Source organism: Siphateles boraxobius, unplaced genomic scaffold, assembly GCF_051911475.1.
Source record: "Siphateles boraxobius isolate OS27281-9 unplaced genomic scaffold, OSU_SipBor_1 66, whole genome shotgun sequence".
Classification (NCBI taxonomy): domain Eukaryota; kingdom Metazoa; phylum Chordata; class Actinopteri; order Cypriniformes; family Leuciscidae; genus Siphateles; species Siphateles boraxobius.
Genome location: NW_027509193.1, coordinates 6,883,606 through 6,909,175, shown reverse-complemented (window position 1 = coordinate 6,909,175; position 25,570 = coordinate 6,883,606). Strand labels below are relative to the sequence as shown.

The 25,570-nt window shown below is 38.4% G+C and overlaps 1 protein-coding gene across 1 annotated transcript in view; it reads right to left on the bottom strand.

Annotated features, from left to right (window-relative positions):
* Positions 1-312: 312 nt before the first annotated feature.
* slc38a12 (solute carrier family 38 member 12) overlaps positions 313-25,570 on the bottom strand; it is a 54,130-nt gene continuing 28,872 nt past the window's right edge. The window contains exons 9-10 of the mRNA XM_077211894.1: positions 21,448-21,541; positions 313-4,569 (exon numbers count right to left, since the gene is read on the bottom strand). Of these exons, the coding sequence (XP_077068009.1) occupies positions 3,806-4,569; positions 21,448-21,541 (858 nt within the window). The 3' untranslated portion in view covers positions 313-3,805. The remainder of the gene's footprint in view (positions 4,570-21,447; positions 21,542-25,570) is intronic.

Below are 25,570 nucleotides of genomic sequence, written 5' to 3'. Positions count from 1 at the left end.
AAAATATACCAAAAATAATAAATAATCTTCATCTAACGATAATAATAAATCTCATTTATGCAAGGTATTTTTTGCCTATTTTAAATTAGTCAAATTATAAAGATTTAATTTCAAAAAAGTGTCCACAAAGAATGTCAAAATGTAAAAAACAACAACTAATGACTCAATTTTCAATCACAATGCATTGTCCTTAAAAAATAAAATGCAACAAATTATTTGACATAATTAGCTGTCATTACCATTTTAAAGCAATGCAATATTAAAAGGCAAATGTGAAAGAAAAATAGTTTTTATGCCAAACAATCCTTTACATACATTGAGAATTTCTGAGTTTATTAAAAATACTTGTGATTTTTATGACATGACAGTAGACTACAAAAAAAGAATAAATGAAACAAAATGTCAATCTTAAAAATCAAAAAGGGCACCGGCATTTCCATTTTTATTTTAACGAGACATCGGTGGACGTGATTGTCAAGTATATGAAGTAACTTACATGCAAGTGACAGGCGGCATAAAAAATACAATCAAGAAAGAAAAAAAAATACAATCATTTGAGAGAGAAAGAGAGAAATAGATCCCTGGAAAAAAGGCACATTTGTTTAATCCCCCCCCCCCCTTTCCCTTTATGAAGTCAAGCGCAGGATCTGAAACGGTTCTCTTAGATCAGCAGACAGCGCTCTCACAGAGAGCAGCGATCAGTTTACAGTATCAAACACGTCACAGATGATCAAACCAATCTACCACTGACAAACAACACAAAGTGTCAAACTAATGAGTCACATTCATATTGCCTGAGAAAACCTGAGGCAGACATGGGATGGGTGGAGCAAAAATACACACACATAGAAAATCATCAAAGACATAAAAGGAACAGTTTAGATTAAATGAAAAACTGGTCATCGTTCGCTGACCCTCATGATATTACAAGCCTGAATGACCTTTTGTCTGCGCACAAAAGATTAAAAAAAAATGTATATGAATTTCAAAAAAATTTATATGAAATTTTCATTTTATAATGAAAGTCAATGGGGTCCAATGTTGTTTTGAGCTCCACTGATGTATTTTATTAGCAAAAAAAGCTGAAACATTCTTTAATATAATTTATTTTGTGTTTTGCAGAAGTCAGTCAGTCAAACAGTTTGGAATGACATGTCTATTGGTGATTAAATTATGAGAGAATTAAAATATTTGGGTTAACTATTTTGGTACAAAAAAAACCAAAATGTGCAAAAGGCAAAGCAGGGTGGGAATCAGCTGTCGTACATTTGGATTTCGCCCGAACTAAAGTGACATTATCATTAATAACTGCGTGAGTGTGATCTCTCAGGCACGATGAGGTGCTCAATATTGATAATCATAAATATTTGTCGCTGTAGATCATGAGAAGGATGTGTCTATTTAATATTAGGTTTATCTTCCCTTCCTGTCCCCCATAAGGGCCCGTTTGAGAACTGTTAGCTCCGGGTGTACATAGAGAACATATTGAAGCTTTCAATGCCTCCATCAATCTGCTGATGAACTGAGATTGAACTCCAGGTCTGGGCTCAACCGTTGCGCACGTGCCACCATCAGTCAGCCTGTTTGTCTTTGACTTGATGAATATTATGAATAATGTTTTTGGTGAGTCCAAAAGAACAAAGAAACACCAGCCCGTTGTTTCTTCTTAAGATCAACCAAATCAGAGGGTGATGAAATCTGTCAAGAACAATGCCACATTCCACCCCAATATCAAAAAGATTTAAATAAGGACTTATATTTTGCTCTAACAAAATGAAAGGCTATTTCTTAAGAACACTGCGATTTAAGAAGACAATTAAGCCACACCTTCCCCTCAAGGTATAATATAATATTATATAAAATTAATAGGGAACGATTCATAAAATAATATAATATAAACTGGGAATATTATTTACATTTTACATATTTAAATTGTGAAATATTTATACATCAATGTTCACTCTAAAAAAAGCTGGGCTGTTTCAACCAATGTTTGGGTAAAATATGGACAAACCCAACTATTGGGTTTAAAAATGTAATGCCCCCCATAGTCAATAATTGCATCCCTTATTTAAAACTCATCTTTGATCACCAAAATGACATATTTAAGTGTTTTTTTCCTTGAATTATTTTTCTTCATGCCTTAAAATAGCTTGAATGTAAGTACACCCTTGCCTCCTTTAGTACAAACGGTTCTATGAATATGCAAATTAGCCCCGCCTCCACTCACTCGCACCAGCTCAGAGATCCACTTGTTGAGGATCACACCTTGATGTGATTGGTTACAAGGTAGTTTGTGACATCAGAAACACCAGTGATTTCAAACCGCGTATTTGAGACTGTCTTCGGTTCACTGCAGTTTTAAGGAGAAAATACTCAGCAATTGACTTGTGAATTTGCACATGGTTGGTCTTAAAGCACATTAAAAACACCACATGGACATATAAACAACATTAAAAATGTTTTTCACCAAAGGGGCACTTTAAACCAACGGTTGGGTTTTTCCACAATTGATCCAAACATGGGTTGAAACAACCCAGCATTTTTTAGTGGTGGAGTATATATTTTTTTGCCTTATTTTTAATTAAGTCATAAATGAATCACTGTATTATAGCATTTTAGTAGTTATGAGAATCATTATTCAGAACAGAATTTGGTGTAAATGTGCTTGATTGTCATGTAAATAGCATCACACATTCAAAGACTTTTTCTTTCTTAGGCAAAATAAAATGCATTTGTATTATTGTTTATTTATTTATTTTGGCTTTTGGGGTGAAACATGACCCAGGCATGTTTTCATGAGATTCACCTGATCAAGAACACCTTAACTTAAAGGTGCTCTAAGCGATGTTGGGTGACGTCACTTCTTGTTGACTTTCGAAGTATTGTCAAACAAAACGCTAGCTAGACCCTCCCTCCTCCTAATCCGCGCACTAATCCCCCAAATCCTTCTTGTCGGTTAATGGCTCTATCGATTCTCTATCGGATAAGTGTAGAAGTCAGGTCACTCAACCGGAGGTAGCCTAGCGTTAACGTTAATCCTGTCAGATCGTCCATCATTGAGTGAGCGTGTAACGGCTATGGGTCGGCCAATCTGGTTCCGTCCGTTAAAATTAACTTTTGCAAATAACAATCGCGGTCCTGGACAGTGAGTGACCTTGCACATTAAGATAAAATCTGATTTTCTCCAATCATTGTTAAAAAACAACTTAACAAAACTTGCATACGAACGTTAGGGAAGCGACCAGAGGGATCGTTCTGCCACCACCTAACCTCCGCCCACAAAAAACGTCACCATGTTTACCAACAGAAAAGGGGTCTATTAGCTGGAACAGTTTGTTATGTTTCGTGGTGCGGGTTAGCCCAGTTTGTTTTTGTTGCAGTTTGTGGAGCCTGTGAGGTCTGCAGAGACCGCGTTTTTTTACAGTGTGTTCAGGGGACAGGCAGCTAGCGGATAGTGAGGAGATGTTTGCTGTATGTGACAAAAAATGTTTTGGCCTAAAAAACGCGTGACATCGCTTTGAGCACCTTTAAACAACTGAAGTAGTGTTTCCAACGCATTTAAAAAAAATGGTTTATAGGTTTGTATCCTGCCTCACCGAACATCCGCTAAAGGACTGTGTATTTGTGAGAGAGAAAAAAACTCACGTTAGTCCAACTGAAGTAATGCCAAAACCTCTTTTGGTCCCTTTTAGACACTGAATTAAATTTCAGATAATGTCATTCTTTTAACATAGACCCTAACAAACACCCTTCAAAAATTAAAACAAAAACGCAGCTTGACAAAACAAATCTGCTTTTATACTTAGTTCTTGGTTTCTGTAAGGACAATATTAGCCGTTACAAACATTAAACAGAACGTTGCCCACAATATCACAAACCAAACCCAGAAAGCATGATGGAAAGGTGACCGGTGCTTATTTACAGCATCCCTTCCCAACACGGGCTCTAGATGACGCCGACTGAAATACACCAGAAAGGCCGGGATCATATACTGAATGCCCGTTCCGGCATATGCTCCAGTAATACCCACAAGCGACTCCAGATCGTGAGTACAGAAGGCCACGATAATGGGCGGCACTAGAGTAATGAGTGGGAAGACGATACGGTCCACCACCCAAGGGTATGTGCCGCCATCGCGATGGAAGAGAGTTTTCCAGTTGTTGCGTAGTGTGACGGCTATTATGGGAAAGTTGGTGCTAATGGTGAAGACGGGAAAGAGGCCCAGGAAGTAGCGCAACACTGGAATGCCCAAAACGTCACAGTTATCTGTGAAATTTAAAGTGTACATGTCACGCAGGAGAGAGCTGTCGAAGCAGAATATAGCTGTGAGGGACAGCAGGGCGTAGAAGCACAGGATGAGGATGTAGTCGGCCATGACCAGAGCGCTCATGCGCTGCTTGTTGGAGATGGGCGTCACGAGTGAGGGCAGTGAGTGCTGGCACATGAATGAGTAGACACAGACCCCAAAGAGGTTGGGCACACCCGAGACCTGAGCCACAGATGGGCGGCCCTCACCGTGTCCCTTGCCAATGCGAATCAAAGCCAGGATGATCATCATGGTGAATGCTAAAAGAGAAACAAAGACAAAAAGGAATTAAAACTCATATATAAATAATTATATAAAGACAAATATATAAACAATGTAGATCTAGTGCTGTACACTTATCTCATACATAACACTAGTGTGTCAAGTTGAGCTGATTATTTGTTAACACTGGCGCCCTAAACCCGATTTTTAGGCACATCCGACTCAAATCCATTTAGTTTTTTTGTAGCCTCAATAGCACAAAAAAAAGAAGCATGAAATTAGATTTTTACTAAATCAATCCAAGTCTCATGTGGCTTGAAATCCAGTTAAATTGGATTTTTGTAGATCCGTTTCAGCATGAACTGTACAAAGCTTGTTTCCCATAAACGAGATATGGATGTGGGAAAAAGTAAGGTCTCTGTTGCTTATGTTTTGTGCTTTATGAGTTGCCATGATGGACGTGAGTAGAGGCCAAATTTCCAGTTCTGGTCTGTCCACATCGACAGCTTGCTGCTCATAAACCGTGTCTACATTGGAAGCCAATGACGCAACAACTTGAGTCTGTAACTGGCATGACGCACATCTTTAATGTATCCCGTGTTCACAAACCATGGGCCAATCAGCTGTAAAAATCAGACTTTAAAAAAGTTTATTTAGACATGCAACATTAATAGTAATGCATTGGTATACAAAGTTGACTTTTTTGGTTGTTTAGTAAAGTATGTGAGGGAATTCCCAAAAGGAATTCAATCCGGACCCGCCTCCATTTCGCATTTCAAGAGCACTAATTGTGTGTAAGGGATTAAAAGTGTGGATTTCCTTGATAAACATGTTAAAATCATTTGTTTAGTTTTTTAATTTATTTTTTGAGATGGTCCGAAATTAAAGCGAAAGCGAGATATTTGAAGTTTTCCTCCGTGATTTAGTTGCCATGACATCCAGTGAGCGCATGACTTTTGACGTAATCGGGCGCGACGCGACACTTCATCGCAGTAAGCATTTGAATGGGTGTGGAGGATGTCATTGTCCAGGAAAAGAAAAGTTGATGAAGAAAATAGAGTTTTCAAAGATGATTGGACAGAGAGGTATGCATCCATTTTGCCCCAATTCAGCACAAAGCCATTCTGTTTGATTTGTAAGGAGATAGTTGGAGTTGTGAAGAGTGGAAATGTCAAACGACATTGTGAAACAAAACACAGACATTTTGAACGGCAATATCCACAAAATACAGAGGTACGGACAGCAAAACTATGACAGCTAAAGTCTTCGTATGAATCAACAAATAAGTTGCTTGTTGCTTACTTGCAACCAATAATAGCTACAGAAGCATCTTTCCGAGTGGCCTGGGTACTAAGCAAGAACAAGAAGACATTCTCTAATGCAGAGATAGTTAAGGAGTGTTTAGTTGAGATAGCAGATGCTTTGTTCGAGGGAAAGGAGAGACAGGAGATGTCAGAGAAATTAAAGAAAATTCCACTGTCCAATGACACTTCAACCAGGAGGACAGAGGTACTTGCCCATGACTTAGTTAAGCAGTTTACTGATTATATCAAAGATGCACCCTGCCTTTCACTTGCCGTGGATGAATCAACAGATGGCACAGACCAAGCCCAGCTATGTGTGTTTGTCAGATACTTCAGCAAGGCAAAGGGTGACATTCTGTGAAGACTTACTGGGCCTTGCTCAACTCTGTCACACTAGAGGAGAGGACATCTATGAAGCTATCAGGCAGATGCTTAATGAACGGGGAATTGATGTCAAGAATATTGTGTCCGTCACTACTGATGATGCTCCAGCCATGATAGGGAAGGAGAAGGGAGCTGTTTAACGTCTGAAAGAGGAGCACTCCGACCTGCTGACATACCACTGTATAATACACCAGTCTGTGCTGTGTGCTAGCCTTGGAAAAGAATATTCAGATGTCATGGAAACTATTAAGAAGCTTGTGAACTACCTGAGAGCATCCTCTGCCCTTCAGCACCGTCTTCTGCGGGCATTCCTGACTGAGGTGAGAATTAATTTGACTTTTTACTTCTACTGTGTTTTTGTGTGTGTGGGTCAATAGAGGATTATTAAGTGGTGATCTCACACACACACACACACACACACACACACACACACACACACACACACACACACACACACACACACACACACACACACACACACACACACACACACACACACACACACACACACACACACACACACACACACACACACACACACACAGCATTTAAATCTTTAACAATTTGAATCAATGGGAAACTAAGGCATAATAAATGCAGGAAATTACTGAATATCTCCCCACTGACTGATGTCAACCCTTATTTCACAAATGTTTTTATTTATATAATCATTTTTAATTGTGAATAAAATGTAGGAGAAAATGTAATTATATGCATTTGGAAGCATTAAAGGTTGTCATCAAAATGTGCTTACAGCAGACTTAAACCATTTAAATTTACAGCATTTACAAAGGTGTGTGTGTTCACTTTATGAATATTTATGCAACACAAAAAGATCATGTATTTATTTATTTTTAGCTTTTATCTTTCTCTTATCAAGTAAATGCTGTCATACCTGTCAAGTATCCCGTTTTGGCCGGGAAAGTCCCGTATTTAATCCTCCTTTCCCGCCGTCCTCCCGTATTACTGTTTTCCCGTAAATCTCCCGTATTTTAACCTGCGCTATTAAAAAATAATAATGGCCCGGGCGGATAAAAAAAAAAAAAACATTCCCAATCTGAGCTCTGTCACTAGCCACGCGATAACTGCCACCTGAAGTAGCCTACTACAGGTACTGTGGGTACTGTAGGTGGCAGTTATCGCGAGGTTAGTGTCTGAGGTCAGATGATGAGTGACAACGCGGGGGGAAAAAAGAAAAAAAATCGGAGACGGATGATGGACGCTACGACAGAGACGGAAGGCACTCCAGCCACAAAATCAAAACCCTCATGTAAATTCCGCGATCAATGGGACAGCGAATTTACTTTTCTGAAGACGAGCAGTGTAGGGGACAGTCACGTGTTTTGTAACTGCGACTTTAGCATCTTAAAACCTGTTAACCGTTGCCAGTGCGCCGGCGCACTGAAGCGTTTTTTTTTTGTTTGTTTAAATAGTTCAAAGTTACTATAAGATTGAATGTTATTACCTTGACAAACTATACATCATTAAAAAGATATAACACTCAAGTTTCAGTATTTGACCACTATTGTATTCTCAGAAACTTTGAAGATGTTTCATACAAAATAAATTTCTAATAACTTTACAAAACTTTGTAGCTATTAATAAAAAAAAATTCATTGTGACAATAATGAATTCTACATTTACAATAAACTGCCAGGTGTCAGCTTTCAAATGAGATCATACTTGTGATTTTAGTGCAAAGTGTTTATGAACTGTAGGCTATCTGTTTCAGTTTGGGAACGCCATTTCTGAGGTTTTTTCAAAAGTGGGGTTGCAGCCTAACAGGTTAAAGAATGCAAAGTCTGCAACAAATTTCAACAATAACTCACAAAAAGAGTTAAGAAAAGTTATGTGACATGTAAATAAAAACTGTAAAAGAAAAGCAATATGAAATGAAAAGAATGTGTGGAATGAAAATAAAATGTAAATGTAGAGACAAGTAATGTTAAATGAACAGAAAATATGCAAATAAAATAAATGCTCTTCATATATACCCTTTTGTGTTTTCATTTAAGCTATAACACTCGTCTTAAAATGTAAGGGATTACGTTACTGGAGCTTGGTTGGGGTGGTGGGACTGCTCGCGGTGGGCGCCGGAAAATCTCCCTTATTTTCAAATCCAAAACTTGACAGGTATGGTTATGATGACTTACTCCTCCATAACAATGTTAGGTGGATGAGTAAGGGAAGAGTCTTGAGCCCCTTTCACACAGAGATTCCGGAAAATACACGGATAATGCGAGCCGGGATTTGACCCGGGTTCGTTTGATTTTGGTTCATTCACACTGACAGTGATTTTCCGGAATCAGAGAGTGCGTTCACACACAACCCGTTAAAATCCCGTAAAAGACACGTGACATTGATGTGACATGTAATGTCTCAGCATCGTCTATAGTTTGCTTATGAGCTGCGATTTCTCCCTTGAGAAACCACGCTTGTGCATTTCTCTGATTCGATCATAAACTAGTGCGTTACATACCGTTTCACTCGCCTGCTTTCACTTCACTTCAGCGTCGTCATTACGACACGGCATTAATTGCGGCTTTTGTTCACACAGCGCGCGTTCCAGGACTGATCCCGGAAATTAGGGATGCTCCGATTGATCGGACGCCGATCATGATCGGCCGATATTGGCTAAAAATAGATTGATCGGCGAACCCCAAAAGCGCCGATCAAAAAAGCCGATCACGTGACGTAAATTACTCGCGCGACTTTTTCCCACATGCATGCGTGGCGCATGGGCACACAACAGCAGAGTGGAGCTTGGCAGTGGCAACATGAGTTCTCCTCCACCGGAACTAATAGGGAGTCTCCCAACGGATTGAAGCGCGCGTCGGAGTGAAGACCGTGCACCGCGCGAGCCACAACAGAACGCGGTATCTGCGCCACTGATCGCTGCGGCAACGAGCACTTTGATCACTTGATAAAAAAAAAAAACATTTCAGCGCTAGATCGCCTCTTATTTAACAAATGAACAAAATGAATGCTCTGAGTTAACTGGAGATGTTTTTATTTATTTGTATTGGTACATTCGTGCCGCGAGATGTTTCAAAAGTGGTGGTGGTATTTTTTTTTTGATCTGACGTAGTTGGTTCCTCAACTACATCAGATTCAGATTCAGATTATTTTATTTAATGCCATGTCAGCATTCAAAGCTATTTTCATGACAAAAATTCAATTATACAAATATCATATAAATACAATAAAACAAAACAAATATAAACAAGTCATTTTATACAATATATATTTTTAAAAATCCAAAACCTTTTCAGGCATAATCTCATTAAATATGTCCTTTAATGAAGTAACTTCATAAAAGAGCATTCTGCTCAACTACATCAGACGTTCATAATAATAACAGAAAAAAACTTGCCATAGTTTTGTCCTTTTATCAGTAGCCAGTTTTGGTGTAACAAGTTGTACATTTTGTTGCCAATTAGTAAATGTAGTGGGTGTATTAAGAGGCTACAATTTCCAAATATGGCTAAGTGTAACTTGATCCCCTCCCATTAGGCTGATCTGATGTGTGTTGGTCTGCCTGACCCCTCTTTGTTTGGAATAATTTAATGTTACTCTGCCTTATTTGGGAAAGCTGGCCTACAGTAGCCTTAAGACATCTCATTTTCTAAATAAAATTAAATAAACACATTTCTACAAATGGTGCAAACTCTGCTAGATTATAGATAAAAGATTCCCATTCCCCTGCCATTCTGTGATCGGCAGTGATCGGCAATCGGCAGATCATGATTTTGGTGATCGGTAATCGGTGATCGGCCCCAAAAATGCTGATCGGAGCATCTCTACCGGAAATGTTACTGGGTCCCCAACCCGACATCGATCCCGGGCCGTGTTTGTGTTCACACAGAAGGAGTTCTGGCAATTTCCCGGGATCAACGCGTTGTGTGAAAGGGGCTTTGGAAAGGTTTTGGGCTATCAGGAAAGATTTGGAGATGTTTTTTTTCCCAGCAGAAGAATGTCAAAGCCAGGCATTACTTGGATTTTCTGAGGGATGATGCCAGCATGGAGCTTGTGGGGTTAATAAAGGCCTTCTGAAGCAAAGCGTTTGTGTAAGACAAATATTCACATTTAAAACGTTACAAAGTAAAATTCTAGCTTCCAGCCAAACGCAGTTTACTTCCGACATCACAAGTTGCGCTTTAAGCGTAATGCGTCATGGCGTAGTGTAAATATCAGCAGTACGTCATATTACTCGTATAAGTTGCGCTTAGACTTAAGTCAAATCCGTATGTTCGTTTGGCCGGAAGCTAGTTATTTTACTTTATAAAGTTTTAAACATGGATATTGTTCTTACACAAAAGCATCGCTTCACTTCAGAAGGCCTTTATAAACCCCCATGAGCCGTGTGGAGCACTTTTATGATGGATTGATGCACTCTTATGGACTTCAAAACAGAAACAGCAATTCACTGCCATTACAAAGCTTGGAAGAGCCAGGAAATTTTTTAGTATAACTCAGATTGTATTCGTTTAACCATTTATATGCTTATATAGTTATACGTACTCTAATATGGTTATACTCTTGTGCTATACTATACTACAGGGGTGTCCAAACTCGGTCCTGTAGGGTCACTGTCCTGCAGAGTTTACCTCCAACTTTTAGCCTCAACACCTACCTGGAAGTTTCTAGTTTGTCTAGCAGGATCTTGATTAGCTGGTTCAGGTGTGTTTAATTGGGGTTGGAGCTGAACTCTGCAGCACAGTGGCCCTCCAGGAGCAGGATTGGACACCCATGCTCTACTGTTTAAACTTTTAATCCACAACAAATGGGTAGCTGTTAAAGACAAAAGTCCCAAAAGAAGCTGACATTCTTGTTGTAGAGCTGTGTCCTTCCATCCTCAATAAAATACTATCTGTACCAGTCCTCATCCTCTTTTCTAATGCATCACAGTGCCAGGTTAAGTAGTACATGTGTAAATGTGAAATGCTGATCTGATTCAAAAGGGAAAATGGACTGGGTCCTTCCACACATGTGAGAGTCCAGCTGACGTGCAATTAATCGGAGGTGTTTCCGAAAGCAGTTCTGGCCTAAAGGTCTCCATTAACATTAAAGGTGTCCACACACATACTCATTCAGTGTTTAAAACAGATGCATTCATCCTGGCAGGAGTACAACATTCTGGCAGCAAACAAGAGACAGAGTGCACGTCACTCTAAGTCTATTAATCAAGGGCAGGTTGCATAGCCTAGAAATCTAGACGAACCCTAGCGGCAGCAAAATTTATTTTGCAGCCAGTGTAGTCTAGCAAATCTCCGTTGGCTTTCGAGCTGGAAAAACAAAACTCTAGTCAGGCCAATCACATGGTGTATAGAGTTGGTGGGCGGGCTTAACATAATGACTGCAGAGTTGTGACAGTTCCGCGTGAATTACCTTGTACTTGAAAACAAAGAAGACGACGACTGCTGCTGGCGAAAATCGGATGCGGCAAAAGTTTAATATCAACTAGCTCCGCTGGTGGGAAAACGCATGGGACTCACTCAGCCACAACCGTTCGTTGCTCTGGTTGGTTGTAGCTAGGGCTGGGCGATATGGAGCAAAAAATATATCTCGATATATTTTGCTATATCTCGATATACGATATATATCTCGATATCTTTACAGGAAAAATAACCCAACAAAAACTAATGCAAAAACAAATATGCCAAATACCACAGTCTTTTTTTTTATTGGAGTGCAAAGAGGTAGGCAGTTCATGTAGTCCAAAGTGCTTCTGCGACATTTAAAAAAAAAAATCCCTGTATACAAAAATAATAATTGTATACAAATTAATTGCTGTATACAAAAATAATTGCCACCTGTCCCGTTTTACCGGGATTGTCATCCTTTTTAATAACATGTGCCGGGAAATGTATCGTTTTCGAAAGGCTGTGTGAATGTTCAAACCATGGTTCAAACCGTGTAGCGTGCGCACGGCAGATAGGGAGAGAGCACCGTGTAGCGCGCGCACGCCAGAGAGGGACAGAGAGCGAGAGACCTTGCGTGTGTTTGCTAGTGTGCGTGTGTGCCTCAAGAAGTGCATGTAAGACAGCATTTAAGACGATCTTTTTAGACGAGTTCTGTAGCCTCCGGGCTAGTTGCGGGCGCCGCCATGTTGAATGAGACAACACGCGAGGGGAGGGGGAACAAAAGCAAGGAAGCGGGGGCGAGCACAGCGCAGAGAAGACAAAGCGGCGAAATCAGAATTAAATATAAACAATATATCGATATATACGATATGTCAAAATCCATATCGTGTTTAAAAAATATCTCGATATATTTTAAATATCGAGATATCGCCCACCCCTAGTTGTAGCGCTATCCTATTGCGTGCAAAAGGAATTTGAAAGACAATAGTTTATCCCGCCACTTGGAGTGAGGCATGCCAATGGTGAGTTCCCATACCTAACATCTAGATGTGGGTCTGGCTTGCCGGGCTACAGGTTGAATGTAAGGGGAATAAATACTTTACTCGCTACAAAAAACAAACCACACAGTGGTCTCAAGACATATTGCATGCTGCTTCCCTCGCAATGAGATGCAGTAAAACTACAAATGAAAACCAAAACATAGAATAAAGAGGAGAAAAAGCAGTGACAAACACTGAATCCGTACAGCGAAAGCCGGGTTTCATTTTACACCAAATCTAGAGATGACGCACAACAACATGTCATGTGACTATACCACAGCAGTTCTATGCTAAATTAAATATAAATTACTAAAATTACAATATGATACAATGAGATGAAACAACATCTCATCAATGAACATTTCATTTTATGAATATAGTGACCAAAATTATCACAATTTTCAATATTATCATTAAGGTATTGTCAAAATGTGCTGGAAATGTTCAAAAAGTACTGATGCACACATTGAAATCATTTCACCAAGAATTATATTGAAAACCAACAAAAGACAAATATATTAGCAGCACTATGTACTTTTGTTGGCATAACATGCATCTACTACTAACATGAGTGACTAACATTTTATTCAAATAAATCTGACAAAAGTTTAAGCCTTTAAACCCTTTTTAAAGGGCTAGTTCACCCAAAAATGAAAATTAGTGCATTATTTACTCACCCTGAAGCCATCATAAGTGTATATGACATTCTTCTTTCAGACGAATACAATCGGAGTTATATTAAAAAAAAATGTCCCGGCAGACGCCGTACGCATAAATTTTTCTCATTTTTTGGGTGAACTAAGAAGGGATGAGTCAAAATGATAAATGATTATAGGCATTTTATCTGGTCCATGAATAAATCAAGATGATATCTTATTATTCGCTTGGTTCTTCAAAATGCATCTTAGTTTATCAAAAATTACAACAGTGCACAAAAATTTGGTCTGATTTTTGCATTGGTCTAAACAAAAATGGCAGACAGACTGAGGCCTTGCACACTAATAAGTTTCGTTTGAAAACGCATCCTTTTCTATCCGTTTTGGCCTCCAAAGTGGATACATTTTAAAATGTCGTTTTCGTGTTGTAGTGTGGACTGTGAAAAACGGAGGTATTTAAAACCGATGATGTAAGTTTAGTCATGTGACGCATATTGTACCAATAGATTTTCATTTATATACCGGTATTGTGCCTGTTATGTGCTATTCACTTTCACATTTTGCTAAAAATGTGTTACTTTCACACTCTTCATATCACAGTCCTGTAAAGAAAATTTACTCACATTTCCTGTCCTGTGGCAATACATGAGAGCAGTTGCATTTTAGACCAAACATATAGTGAGTGAGTGCAACCTGGACGCATCAGTGAATGATGAGATATTTTGCTAAATAAAATGATCCTGTCAGAAGAATTGTACGATAACTATTTATTTTTCCATCTGTATCATCTCAGTGAGCCTGTGTATGGTTTTACGACTGCGCAGTAAGGTGAATTTAGAGTTTCAGGTGTTTTTCAAAAGTTTCTCATCCACACTGAAACAACGGGAAACGCCTGTAAACGCTAGTGTGGATGTATTTAAATGCATTTAATGTATCTGGATTAATGTAGACATAGCCTCAATGAAGATGTAAAACCACTGTCTGACATGCATGTCTTTGTCTCTATACTTTTAGGGTATTTTTTTAAATACATTTTTATTAAATTGATCGAAAGTGACAGAGTGCATTTAGGCCACGCCCACACCCCCGGACTTTGCATTGCGAGAAGCTGCCTCTGTCATTTCTGACTTATAAAAACTTTTTTCGTTTTTTTTTAGCTTCTTTGCTCTACACCTACTCACATAGAAACTTTGAGACATCGTTTAGTTTTTTTGTTATAAGCTGTAGATCCCAAAAAATGAGCATTTAAGGACACAAAAGTGGATTCAGGCAATTGAGACAGAGCGCAATGGGTCATATTGCACTGAGAACTTACGTATGCCCACTCGAGGGGAACATAATCGGCGATAGGGATAGCTTCGCTTACAGAAATATAATATATAAATCTGACATCTGGATATTTGACTTACCAGTGTAAAAATGTTTACTGCACACGTAACAGTGTATTTTTAGTGCATACTGAGTGTCAAGATCCCACAATTTACCCATTCTTTCCATTTTTGTGTCCTTAAACGCTTGTTTTTTCCAGTCGACAGCTTATAAAAACTTATTTATTGAACACAAAGCCAAAGGCACAACAACAGATACGCAATAGCTCAACTAGAGGATAAAAGCAGACATACACAATGATGGACCTGGAAATCATTAGATGAAACGTCAGAGACAGTTAATGTAGCCGATGAACCAACCAGAGCGGGTACAAGCATGGATGGGATGGAGTGAGATTCAAGATGCATTACTCCTTTTCATAACAACTGCACCGAAAGAATAGGAGGTGAGAAAACAAAAACAAAAATCAAGGGCACACTTAATCCAAATACTCCTGACATCTCACGACACAACTCAAGTCATTCTATAGGCGCTTAACCTTCAGCACAGAGGCCTTTTGTTGTTTAGGGATGAGATGTGATTGCATCCCGGCCCAGCGATTCATCACACGCTATAAATTCCCTCAGTGTACATGCTGATGGCCATTGAAAATGGCACTGGTATCTGTGTCTTCAAGTCTTATTCATCATGATATGTTTGTAACTGACACCAGTGCCAACAGAGCCCGGTTGGAAGACACCACACAGGTAGACGAGGAGATAAAATAGGGGGGCAAATAAATTAATGCAACAAAGTCAAACATGTCCTGGCATTACAATCGAAATGACACTGATTGCTAAAGCTTCCCTGTAGGGACGATGTGTTGGGTTTTGAAGGACACTCTTCATTAACAAAGCACCCATGAGATGTTGATCAGTCAAATGACCAACTGTGACCAAGTGTGAATGGAGAACAACGATTGCCGAGAACATTAGGTAGACGTCAAAAACATCCCATCTGTGAAAGTATCATCAATCATAATCCATAAACTTTGTTATTTAGCTATTCAAAGCAACTTACAGTAATCATGATTTTGCCATGTTGGACAGGTTCCTGAATCAACACTTGCTTGTCCTTGAACATTCCTATCAAACAATCAAATTTCAGGGATGTATACAGATTTCTATGCGTGTGTGTTTGATTATATATTTATAATATATATATATATATATATATATATATATATATATATATATATATATATATATATTTATAATATATATATATATATATATATATATACACACACATATGACATTCAGATACACTACAGTTCAAAAGTTTGAGGTTAGTAAGATTCTCAAATAAATGCTTTTCTTTTAAACTTTCCATTCATAAAAGAATGAAAAAAATATCACGTTTTCCACAAAAATATAAAATATTGCCGTTTTCAACATGTAAAATATTAGTTAATGTCTGTTGAGTGTCAAATCAGCATATTGGATTGATTTCTGAAGAATCATGTAAGACTCAGACTGGAGTAATGATGTTGAACTTTGCCATCAAAGAAATAAAATCACATAATATCACATTATTGTATTTTTGATCAATAAAAGCAACCTTGGTGAGCATAAGACTTCTTTTCAAAAACTTTAGTCAAAGTCATACTTACCCCAAGCAATCTTTTAAAAAAAGAAGACATTTTAAAATATAAAAATATTTATATAAATATTAGTTATACATAAATAAAAATGTCTCGCACCATAGCTATTATGTATACAGCCTCCCATAGGTTTAGGAGTTTGTTTTTTAGACAGGAATGTTGTTTCAGGACAAACATACTTGGGGGGGGGGGGGGGGGGGGGGGGGGGGGGGCTGGGGGGGGCGACAGTCAACTGATCAATAAGGTCTTGCTCAAGGGTGCAATGGTGAGTTCATGGATCAGCCTTCTGGTTCAGTACACAGCCAAGATCCTTAACCCCAATACTACAGCGCAGAGAAACAGTCTCTTCTGTGCTGCCAAAACAGTCACTTGGAATCATCATGAATTGATTTTTTGGACTGTCTTTGTGATATAGTTCTGTTAATTATTGAATGAAAATGCTTATGTAACAAAGGGTGAATACACAGCCTACATACATCTCCCTTAATCGCCTAAACTTTATTCTGCACATAATTTTTAAAGTAATTAAAGTTATAACATAAACTCATTAAGGAGGAAAATGTGGACATCAATACATAGCAGGCTTAAGAGAGAGCAAAATTTAAGACATCTATCTTACCACAATTTAGACAAGAATCCCAGTAGAGAGCATCCACAATATGGATAGTCAAAGCCATTTTATACCAATTGATGATCCTCTGAAATTTTCAAGCAAATGAACGAGTGGTTTTATGGTCTGTTAAGGAAAGCAGCGTAACGGTAGTTTGTAGCTTGTCCATATTGTAGGCCCTGCTAAATGAGACACCAACACATTTTCCTTGAGAGCAATTTTCAGGCTCTATGAGCTGAACCATTGCCTGGGGTATTCATTAAGGCACGGCTATATTTCACCTTGAGACTACACTGCTGCAGAATATCCCACACTGATGCCGTTTCAGACCCAATACTTTTGCACTATATCTGACCTATAAAAACACTATAATGTCTGATTTTCAATAAACGCCTGCTAATAAGGGAAAATCCCTTAACATTTAAATAGTACTGCAGCTATTTCCTTAGTGGTGATGTCTATTTGAAGTGCTGCAACTAATAATAAAAATAAAAACACACCTTACAACAAATTTCATTATCAATTAGTCTATGCACTGAGAAACTCTGTGTCTGTGTCGCTTTAAAGTAGTGAAAACTGAGGGGGAAAAAAATGGTGGGTGGACATCCGCACACATTGTCCACGTGCAGCCCAATTTTTGTGTCCACGATGCATGTACAACAGCGCATACTCAAGGTAAATGTTGAGACAGATTATTCCATTAGGTTCCAGGAGTCTAAGAAGAGTTAAGGAAAGAGCGATATAAAGCAATATGCTGTTCGAAGAACAGTAAACAAAGCAGCATATCACTTTCCATAGTTTTTGTTTTGGTTCTTGTTCGTTGCATGTAATGGCACATCTGCTACTTTTCTTCTTCTAGCCTTCGGAGCAAATATCCTAAAAAAAAGACACGGCTCAGTTCTGCCCTTTGATGTCTCGTAGAGTATAGAAAAGCAATTGTACTGTGCATGTGTCAAATTAGTCCATCTGCACTGTAAATTTTTATCACACTAGCAATTACAGCATTTTGGTTTAGTTCATAGTTGGCATATCTACACTTGATTCTTTTCAACTATTGCAAAATGATCACCTTTATATACACACATTTCCTTACATTACATTCAAATTTATGCATTTGGTAGATGCTTTAATGCAAAGAAAATTACACTGCATTCAAGTGATTTATTTTTTATGAATTCCTTGGGAATCGAATCAATGAAACTGTTAGTGCCATGCTCTACAGTCCGAGCTACAGGAACATATTTAATGATGCAATGATGTCTTCAACCTGAACAACACAGATTCTGAGTCTTGAGCACCTTGCTCTAGCACCATTAACAGTAATGCAATCTCCAAGAAATGTTGTGCAATGCAACTCTAAGTCATTAATCTCCAGTGAGTAATCACACGCTCTTTGTACGTTCCTCAACGCTCATACTAAATATGAATTAAAGCGGCAACCTCACTGACTCATTTCACTCTCCATGTCAAAAGCTGATAAATGTTCTCTACTTCAGTGCTGAGAGGAGGTGATCCTTCCCATTTAAATTACCCCTGCAATAAAACTGCCTTTAAATAATGCATACAAAAATGCACAGCTTTGCATACAAAGACAAGATGCCATATCTGTGTTCCTGATAAACAAGTCACATCATGCATTTCATATAAGTGGTTGTGAATGGCTACGGGTTCTGAGACTGCTGAGGTTTTATATATGTGCCTAGATGAGTAACGACACACAACAAGCAGTATTAGGTCAAGTATGATGCTGTTATGGTCATTGAGCTAATAATTGAGCTCCGCTTTCTGGTACACAAGGTTCAGCAGAGTGACGGTGCTGGCAGTAGATGGCATTGAGTCTAAAACAAAAAGTGGCTCCCTTGGCGCCAACTGAACCGAATCCTACTTACCACATCTCATTTGACACAGGAGCAGGCACGGTCTCTCCTCCTGTGCTTTATGGGTGAAAAGGCACACAAGGGACGTGCCTGCTTCTCCTGCTGTCTGCTGTGAGTAATGACAGAGCAGAGAAGATCATAGGAAAAAGTACAAGACTAGAAAGAGTGAATGGAAAAAGCAAAAGATTTGATAGGCGAGTGGTCAACCTATTGACCAACCCATTGACAAATCTTTAGAATCAGCATGAGAAGTTTGTCTGGTTCAAATGAACAGAGAAGGATGGTTGCACTAATGTACAGATATGCCGATATTCATCGAAGGAAGGGAAAAATGTGGAAGAATTTTGACAGCTTTGGTTTTGGTGTAAAATAAAAGCACTATATATATATATATATATATATGATTAATCGGTTAGTAAGAACAGCATATAATGAATAAAGGTACTGTCAACTGGTCACATTACAGAAGAAACCCTAAGAGGATGGCCAGGGCCTGAAAGCATCTTGTATCACTCTGAAGGGGTTTTATTTTGGGATAATGACTGCTTGACAGTACATTCTCCCTGTTATTACCAAATAAATTAAATGGACATGGGATATTGATTTGAGATCAAATTATTGTATTATGTGGGAAGAAAGAGGCTGTGGAGTGATACGAGAGACATTGTCCCTGGCAACTAATTTCCTACATATTGGTGCTAGTTTAGTTTAGCATCATTATACAAAAATATCTATCCACAGAATGCAGTGACTGACCAATCAGAATCAAGTATTCATTGGTGCTGTGTATTAAATAAACATTATTTTTTTCTTGGAACTATTTCAAGACTGCTTACAAAATAAATAAATAAACACTTTATATTTCACTGCAATGCAGGGAATTGAAATAGTTTCCGAATTCACAATCGCGTGTACTCCGTGTATAGGGAGCGGCGGTACTGACCACATATTTCAAAAGATAGGTTTTCGGTCAATGATGCTCAGGATATTTTCCGCACCAAATCATCCGGCATCGTCCTTTCAGTCATTTCTCCATATTATCTTCACGTTATAATTGAAATCTGATGTAATGTAATCAACTACTGCAGAAAGCCTGTCTCTTTAGGGGCACCATAGAATGGATTTTTTTATTTTTTGTGCCTTTCCGAATTTAGATTTAGGCTTTGGGCACATCCCTATTAGATCTGGCTGTTGTTCTCTACCTGGTTTCCTCTTCGGGGATAAATACCAGTGGCTCAATCTATGGTGAGCCTATGGTAAAGTAATCATTTTCACTTGACTTTAAAGTTTCATTAGCATGGATAGTCCTTTTTTTAATTAGAAACTGTGATCATTCATGGATCACTCTGCATATTAAATGTCCAAATGTTTGACATTTAATGCATTGTAATACTTTAGTGTGATTTAGAGGCGTTCAGATCTAGAACCTGGATATCTCTGGGCCCTATAGACTACAATGTGAAGAATGCATTATCAAATAATTACTTCAGCTTCTCAGCAATAGAGAAAGATAAGAGTAGCACACATTCAAAAGATGACCACTTTTCTGCAGGGCACCCATGATATATTCCTGCAAAAAGAACAAAAACTGCACTACAAAGCAAAAAGCAAACAGCAACCAGCTAAACCAGTGATGGCTTTTGCCGAGTGGGGTCATACATAATACATGCACTGGGCAAATGACCCCATATTGATTCAAATGACTAAAAGAACATGAACATGTTCTGGAAAAACATTTTGAGAAATAGCAGCACTGCTGTGAAGTTCATCACCTGCACTGAGCAGTTTAATGTTGCTGAAGCAAGCAGGATGTGCTACTTCACCCTTCAGGTTATAGTGCCCTTAAATGAGCAATACATTAAAACACAGATGGCAGAAAAAATGGGTGCACATGCTAATCAGCAGATTTCTGTAGTCGGTCTATGCATTTTTGATACATAAATTTTGAGTAATTGCTATACAAAGCTGTATAGCACCACTCTACAAGCATTACTGAAACATACACGGCTAGAACTGCCTTTATTTTTTGCCTGTGGAGCTGTTAGGAAACGCATCCAACCGCCAATGACTCATTTATATCTCATTGTGAATCAATGAGACGAAGAGGAGAGAAAGGTAAGCAAAAGGGCATTTGGTTGTTTCTTTGAAGCTCTATGAGCACTGAGAATATTTTCGCAAGAATACGCGTTCTTCGTACATTGCATGTTCATCCACCACTGCATGCACATGGGACCAGAAGCCACGATTTAGTGCGTCTGTGATTTGAGCGGCCGGTGAGATGGGCGGTTTTATTTTGGGCCTGTCATCTAGTAACTGACTGCCCAATCACGCCTGAGACGGCCTGTCAAGGCTGTCAGGCTGAAGTATGAGGGAGACAGAAGGCGGAGACATGGAGCGGGACGCAATTATGATGAAAAGACCCTAGCTACAGTGCGGATGGACGGACGGACGGACGGGAAGCACTTAATGCACTTGTGCTTTCCAAATATTTTTGAAGCTTTAACGAAACCAACTTGCAGAAACATTTCAAATCTCCTTCAAAACACCATGTCATTCATTTTGTCCATAAGGTAAATCTTAAATACAATAGGCTAGGTTTTGTTGGAACCTAATAACAAAAACATTATTTGTACAATGCATAAAATAAAAAATAAATAAATAAAATCAATTTAAATAAATAAATAAACTAACTAAAATAGTAAGGAACTTACCAATCCATCTCATTACAGACGTGACGATCTGGAGGTATTTGGTCTTCTGCGCATTAAAAAAGGTGAAGGGCCCCAAAAACAGTGTGAAGACACCCTGAAAAGAAATAGAAATGCAGAAAACGAGTCAATGAAAGCATTAAAAAAAAAATCAAGTCAAGTAGGAGACCAAGTGAGATCTCAATAGACATATGTTGACCTTTAAATAACTAACAAACACACGTGGTACACAGCAGAATATCCAACAAACATGAACATCTCAACCTGACGTAGACAGACCAACTGCACTACTAAATGGCCAAAACTAGTAGACATGCGTATTCTAGCCATAAAATAAGTGTATAAATTGAACAGGGATGCATAAAACTTCATGAATGACAGGTGTTCCAATTCTACCGATTCTGAGGAGCTTTTCTCTGAGCTCTGAGGGAACAGAGACTGCATGGGTCAGCTTATGACTTTAATTGCTTTTTATGTGCTTCAGTGTAGGCACATAGATTCATCGTGACTCATTTCTATGAACTGCATAGGGGTGAGTGTTGATGAGAGACGTGCCAGCCTCTTTGATATTTATATTACAGACTTTAGCATCTTCACAGACGGCTGCGAGAAGAACTGGACCTCCCAGTCCTAGTGTGGATAATCGTGCAAGCATGACGTTGACTCTGGATCTGAAATGTCCAACTACTAATACCACTAGTGCTCACATTTAATATACCTTTTGTGTATTTCCCATCATGTGTGGTTATCAGCTTACAGCGTAGTTAAGTTATGGCATGGAGGCATCTGTCCTAAATACATTTAACTGTTCTAACAAGGCAAACGCCTTCCACCTGTGAAACCGCATGATTATTTTTAGTTTAATAAAAATCTCTCCCCTTTCATTCATAATCAGACCAAGAATGTGAATTTAAGTAAACGGATTCAATTTTGATTGAACCTGCAGTGTGTTAAATTGTGTTTTTGGCCATTAATCAGACTCCATTGAAGTCAATTGAGTCAGATTATTGGCCAAAAACACAGTTTAACACACTGCAGTTTGTTCTAATTAATACACTGCACATTATTGATGGATGTCTCTCATTAAACTGTGAATTGTAAATCATCATGACACCATTCATGCTTTATCTTGAGAGGTGAGAAGTGTCTTGGTTTTTGTAAAGTCAGATAGGATGAGGGTGAGATAACAGTCCATCATGATGCCTGAATGTCTGTCCTGATAAAAGAGCTGACAGAGAGGCTGCTAAACAGCTAAAGCCCTTAAGGGACAAGACAAAAGAGCAGAAGGATCTAAATTCATATGCCATTAAGGGTTGTAACGGGACATGAAACAATATAGCAGAAGTTAAACCGTGAGCAAGAAAAGGTTTGGACTCATATGATTATTAAGAAGAGATGTTGAAGATTTTAAACATCCCTTAAGACAAAGAAGGTCTTTAAGAGTTCTTATAAATAAATAAACAAATAAATAGTTAATGTCAACTACTCGTTAGCCATTAAAGACATTTACATAAGGGATATAAAAGGCACCTAAGAACAACCAATAAAGCGAAAAATAGGAGAACTTGAGCAAGAAATGCACTTTTGATAAATTCCCATAATGCACTGCTGTCTGCATGAGTTATATCAAAGTGCATGGCTGCATCACTCCCACCACACAAAAATATACAACCCCCACCATTTCATGATGGTTGACAACACACACAATCCTAACGATAAATATAAATTCCTGAGCAGAACTCCTACATCCCAGAATGGCCATAAAATACCATAGGCAATCTCATGTCAACAAATAAAAAACTGAAAAGAAATAAAAACCCTGTAAAACATCTCAGTTTCTTTATAGGAAGCGATGTCTAAGCTAACACATCACCCAATCTCAGTTCTGATGGCCGGGCCTTGCTTTAGCTTCTTTTTCGAAGCCTAACTTATAACATATGCCGCAGTTTCCGATTTGAAAAGGGACGCTGGCAGAAAGGTTGGAAACTTGACAGGAGCTCGCCCACTCATGCCAGGAGTGCAGAGCGATAGTAATGGATTTCCATTCCCTGTCCCATTCTACGAGTGTTGTTGAGGCTGATAGTAAAAAATGGTGCAACATTGGCATGCTGGTGCACAATGCATGCCAGGAAAGGACAACAGGAAGGAAGTTTGGCAATGAATAGGAGTGAAGGGAGAAATGGAGGGAGAGGGCCAGGCAGAGAGGGCATCAGGGGAAGCAGAACGAGCGAGAGCCGTGGGGTGTTGGGTGACTCAGACATGACATGAAGAGAGACAGAGAGGCACTGTGACATACTGTACTTGTTATCAGAACACAGAGCTCATTCACACTCTAATAGTGTAAAATAGCCAAGCATGAAACCCATGTGTTAGCAAGCACCACTATTAGTACTGCTCACGCTAAGGGTTAATGTATAATCTTTAACCTGAAATCGAAATATATTCTATTAAGTGGCTTAATTATCATCATTTTTAAGTAATGGTTTAAAAAAAAACTTTCAGCATTCCAAAGAAATAATTATGTGCCTATTACTTGCCAGTGCAGAAAATTGGGTCTCATATTGCATTATGGGAAAAACAGTATTAGTCTCCTCAGGTTGAATATTGTACATACTGTATACTATGCATACAGAGGGAAAGCACAATATTCCAAAAAAATTCCTTGCAGAATATTTAGATTTTTTTTATTTGTTTCTTTAAAAAGGAATATGCACATTTCATTTTGTTCTTAATATATTTTATCTTTCGGGATCAAAATATTGTTGCTGGGTAAACAGTCAATTTCCATGCTAATTTTGACCTTTTGCTGGCCGAAAATTGTGGTCATTGGGACATTCGGACAGATGTGGATATCTTCTTTCGAATGACTGTAGTGTTCCAAAGCAATATCACATAACAAATTCAGCAATACTGAGCTCATTTAAAACCAACATTTGACTGAAATGAGATAAACCAAAAAATTAAATGAGAAGATGCAAAGGTGAATAGCTTGATGAAAGAGCAGGACTTGACTCATCACATCAATATGAGTGAAACGAAACCAACAGTCGATGACCGTTATTTGGCACCAGGAGATGCTGACAGTGTCATGGTATAACAACACGTATAATTCAGAATAATAAATCTCTGAGCAATTGAGATATTAGCATAACCATTTTTTTCAACTTGTGGCATCAAATGTAATCCTTCACCCTTACATAATTGGGCGAGGTGGGACTCCAGAAATGGACCAATCTACAACACCTGTCATCGTCTGTTGAATGTGTACAATGAGCAAAGCCAGTTTATGGTTTTCTTCTTAATGTAGACCTACTCCTAACGTCATTCCAAGTGTGGGCAGCTCTAGGGGACATTTGTGTCTATGGACTTTGGGTGAGCCCTTGTGGCGGCACAGAATGCAGGATTATAACTCAACTGATAGTAACGTTCAAAACGGATTACATTTCCAATCCCAAAAGTGTCAAGATCCCAGTGGCATTTGTCTCCAGTGCTAATCTTTGTTAGACATTATAGACAGGATCAACAAATGGGAAGCAGATATGCTGCAACTACATCGGCTGACAGAACGGACAGATTAAAGATTTATACCCAGAACAAAACCATCAATTCAAAAGTAAACTCTAAAACAAAAATAAAACTTAACTAATAATACTACTACTACTAATAAATCAATTAAAAATGTAAAAAATAAATAATCTATAAATTTAAATTATATGTAATTTTAAAAAAAGAAAAGTATAACGATAACGGCACACATAAACGCACACACCTCAGTAATTGAGTTTTCTTCAGATGGTATCTGTCAGGCAGAAGCATCATTAACCTCCAAAACCTGCCACAATTAAGAGCTCAATTAATGAATAAATGGATGCGTAACAAGTGCATTCAAGAAAGCGAAAAAAAATAAAAAAATGTTAGCAACCACAGCTTGATCCATCCTTCAAGAAGTAAGAAAAGCAATTAAAGCATTGTTTTGGTTTGAGGTCAGCATATTGGCACAAACTGAATACTGGATTTAAACAATACAAATTTATGATACACAACACCTGATAAAAAAAATAAAAAAAATCAAAGATTTGCAATGAAAGGAGCTTAAATTATTATTCTGAGGTCACACATGGAACGG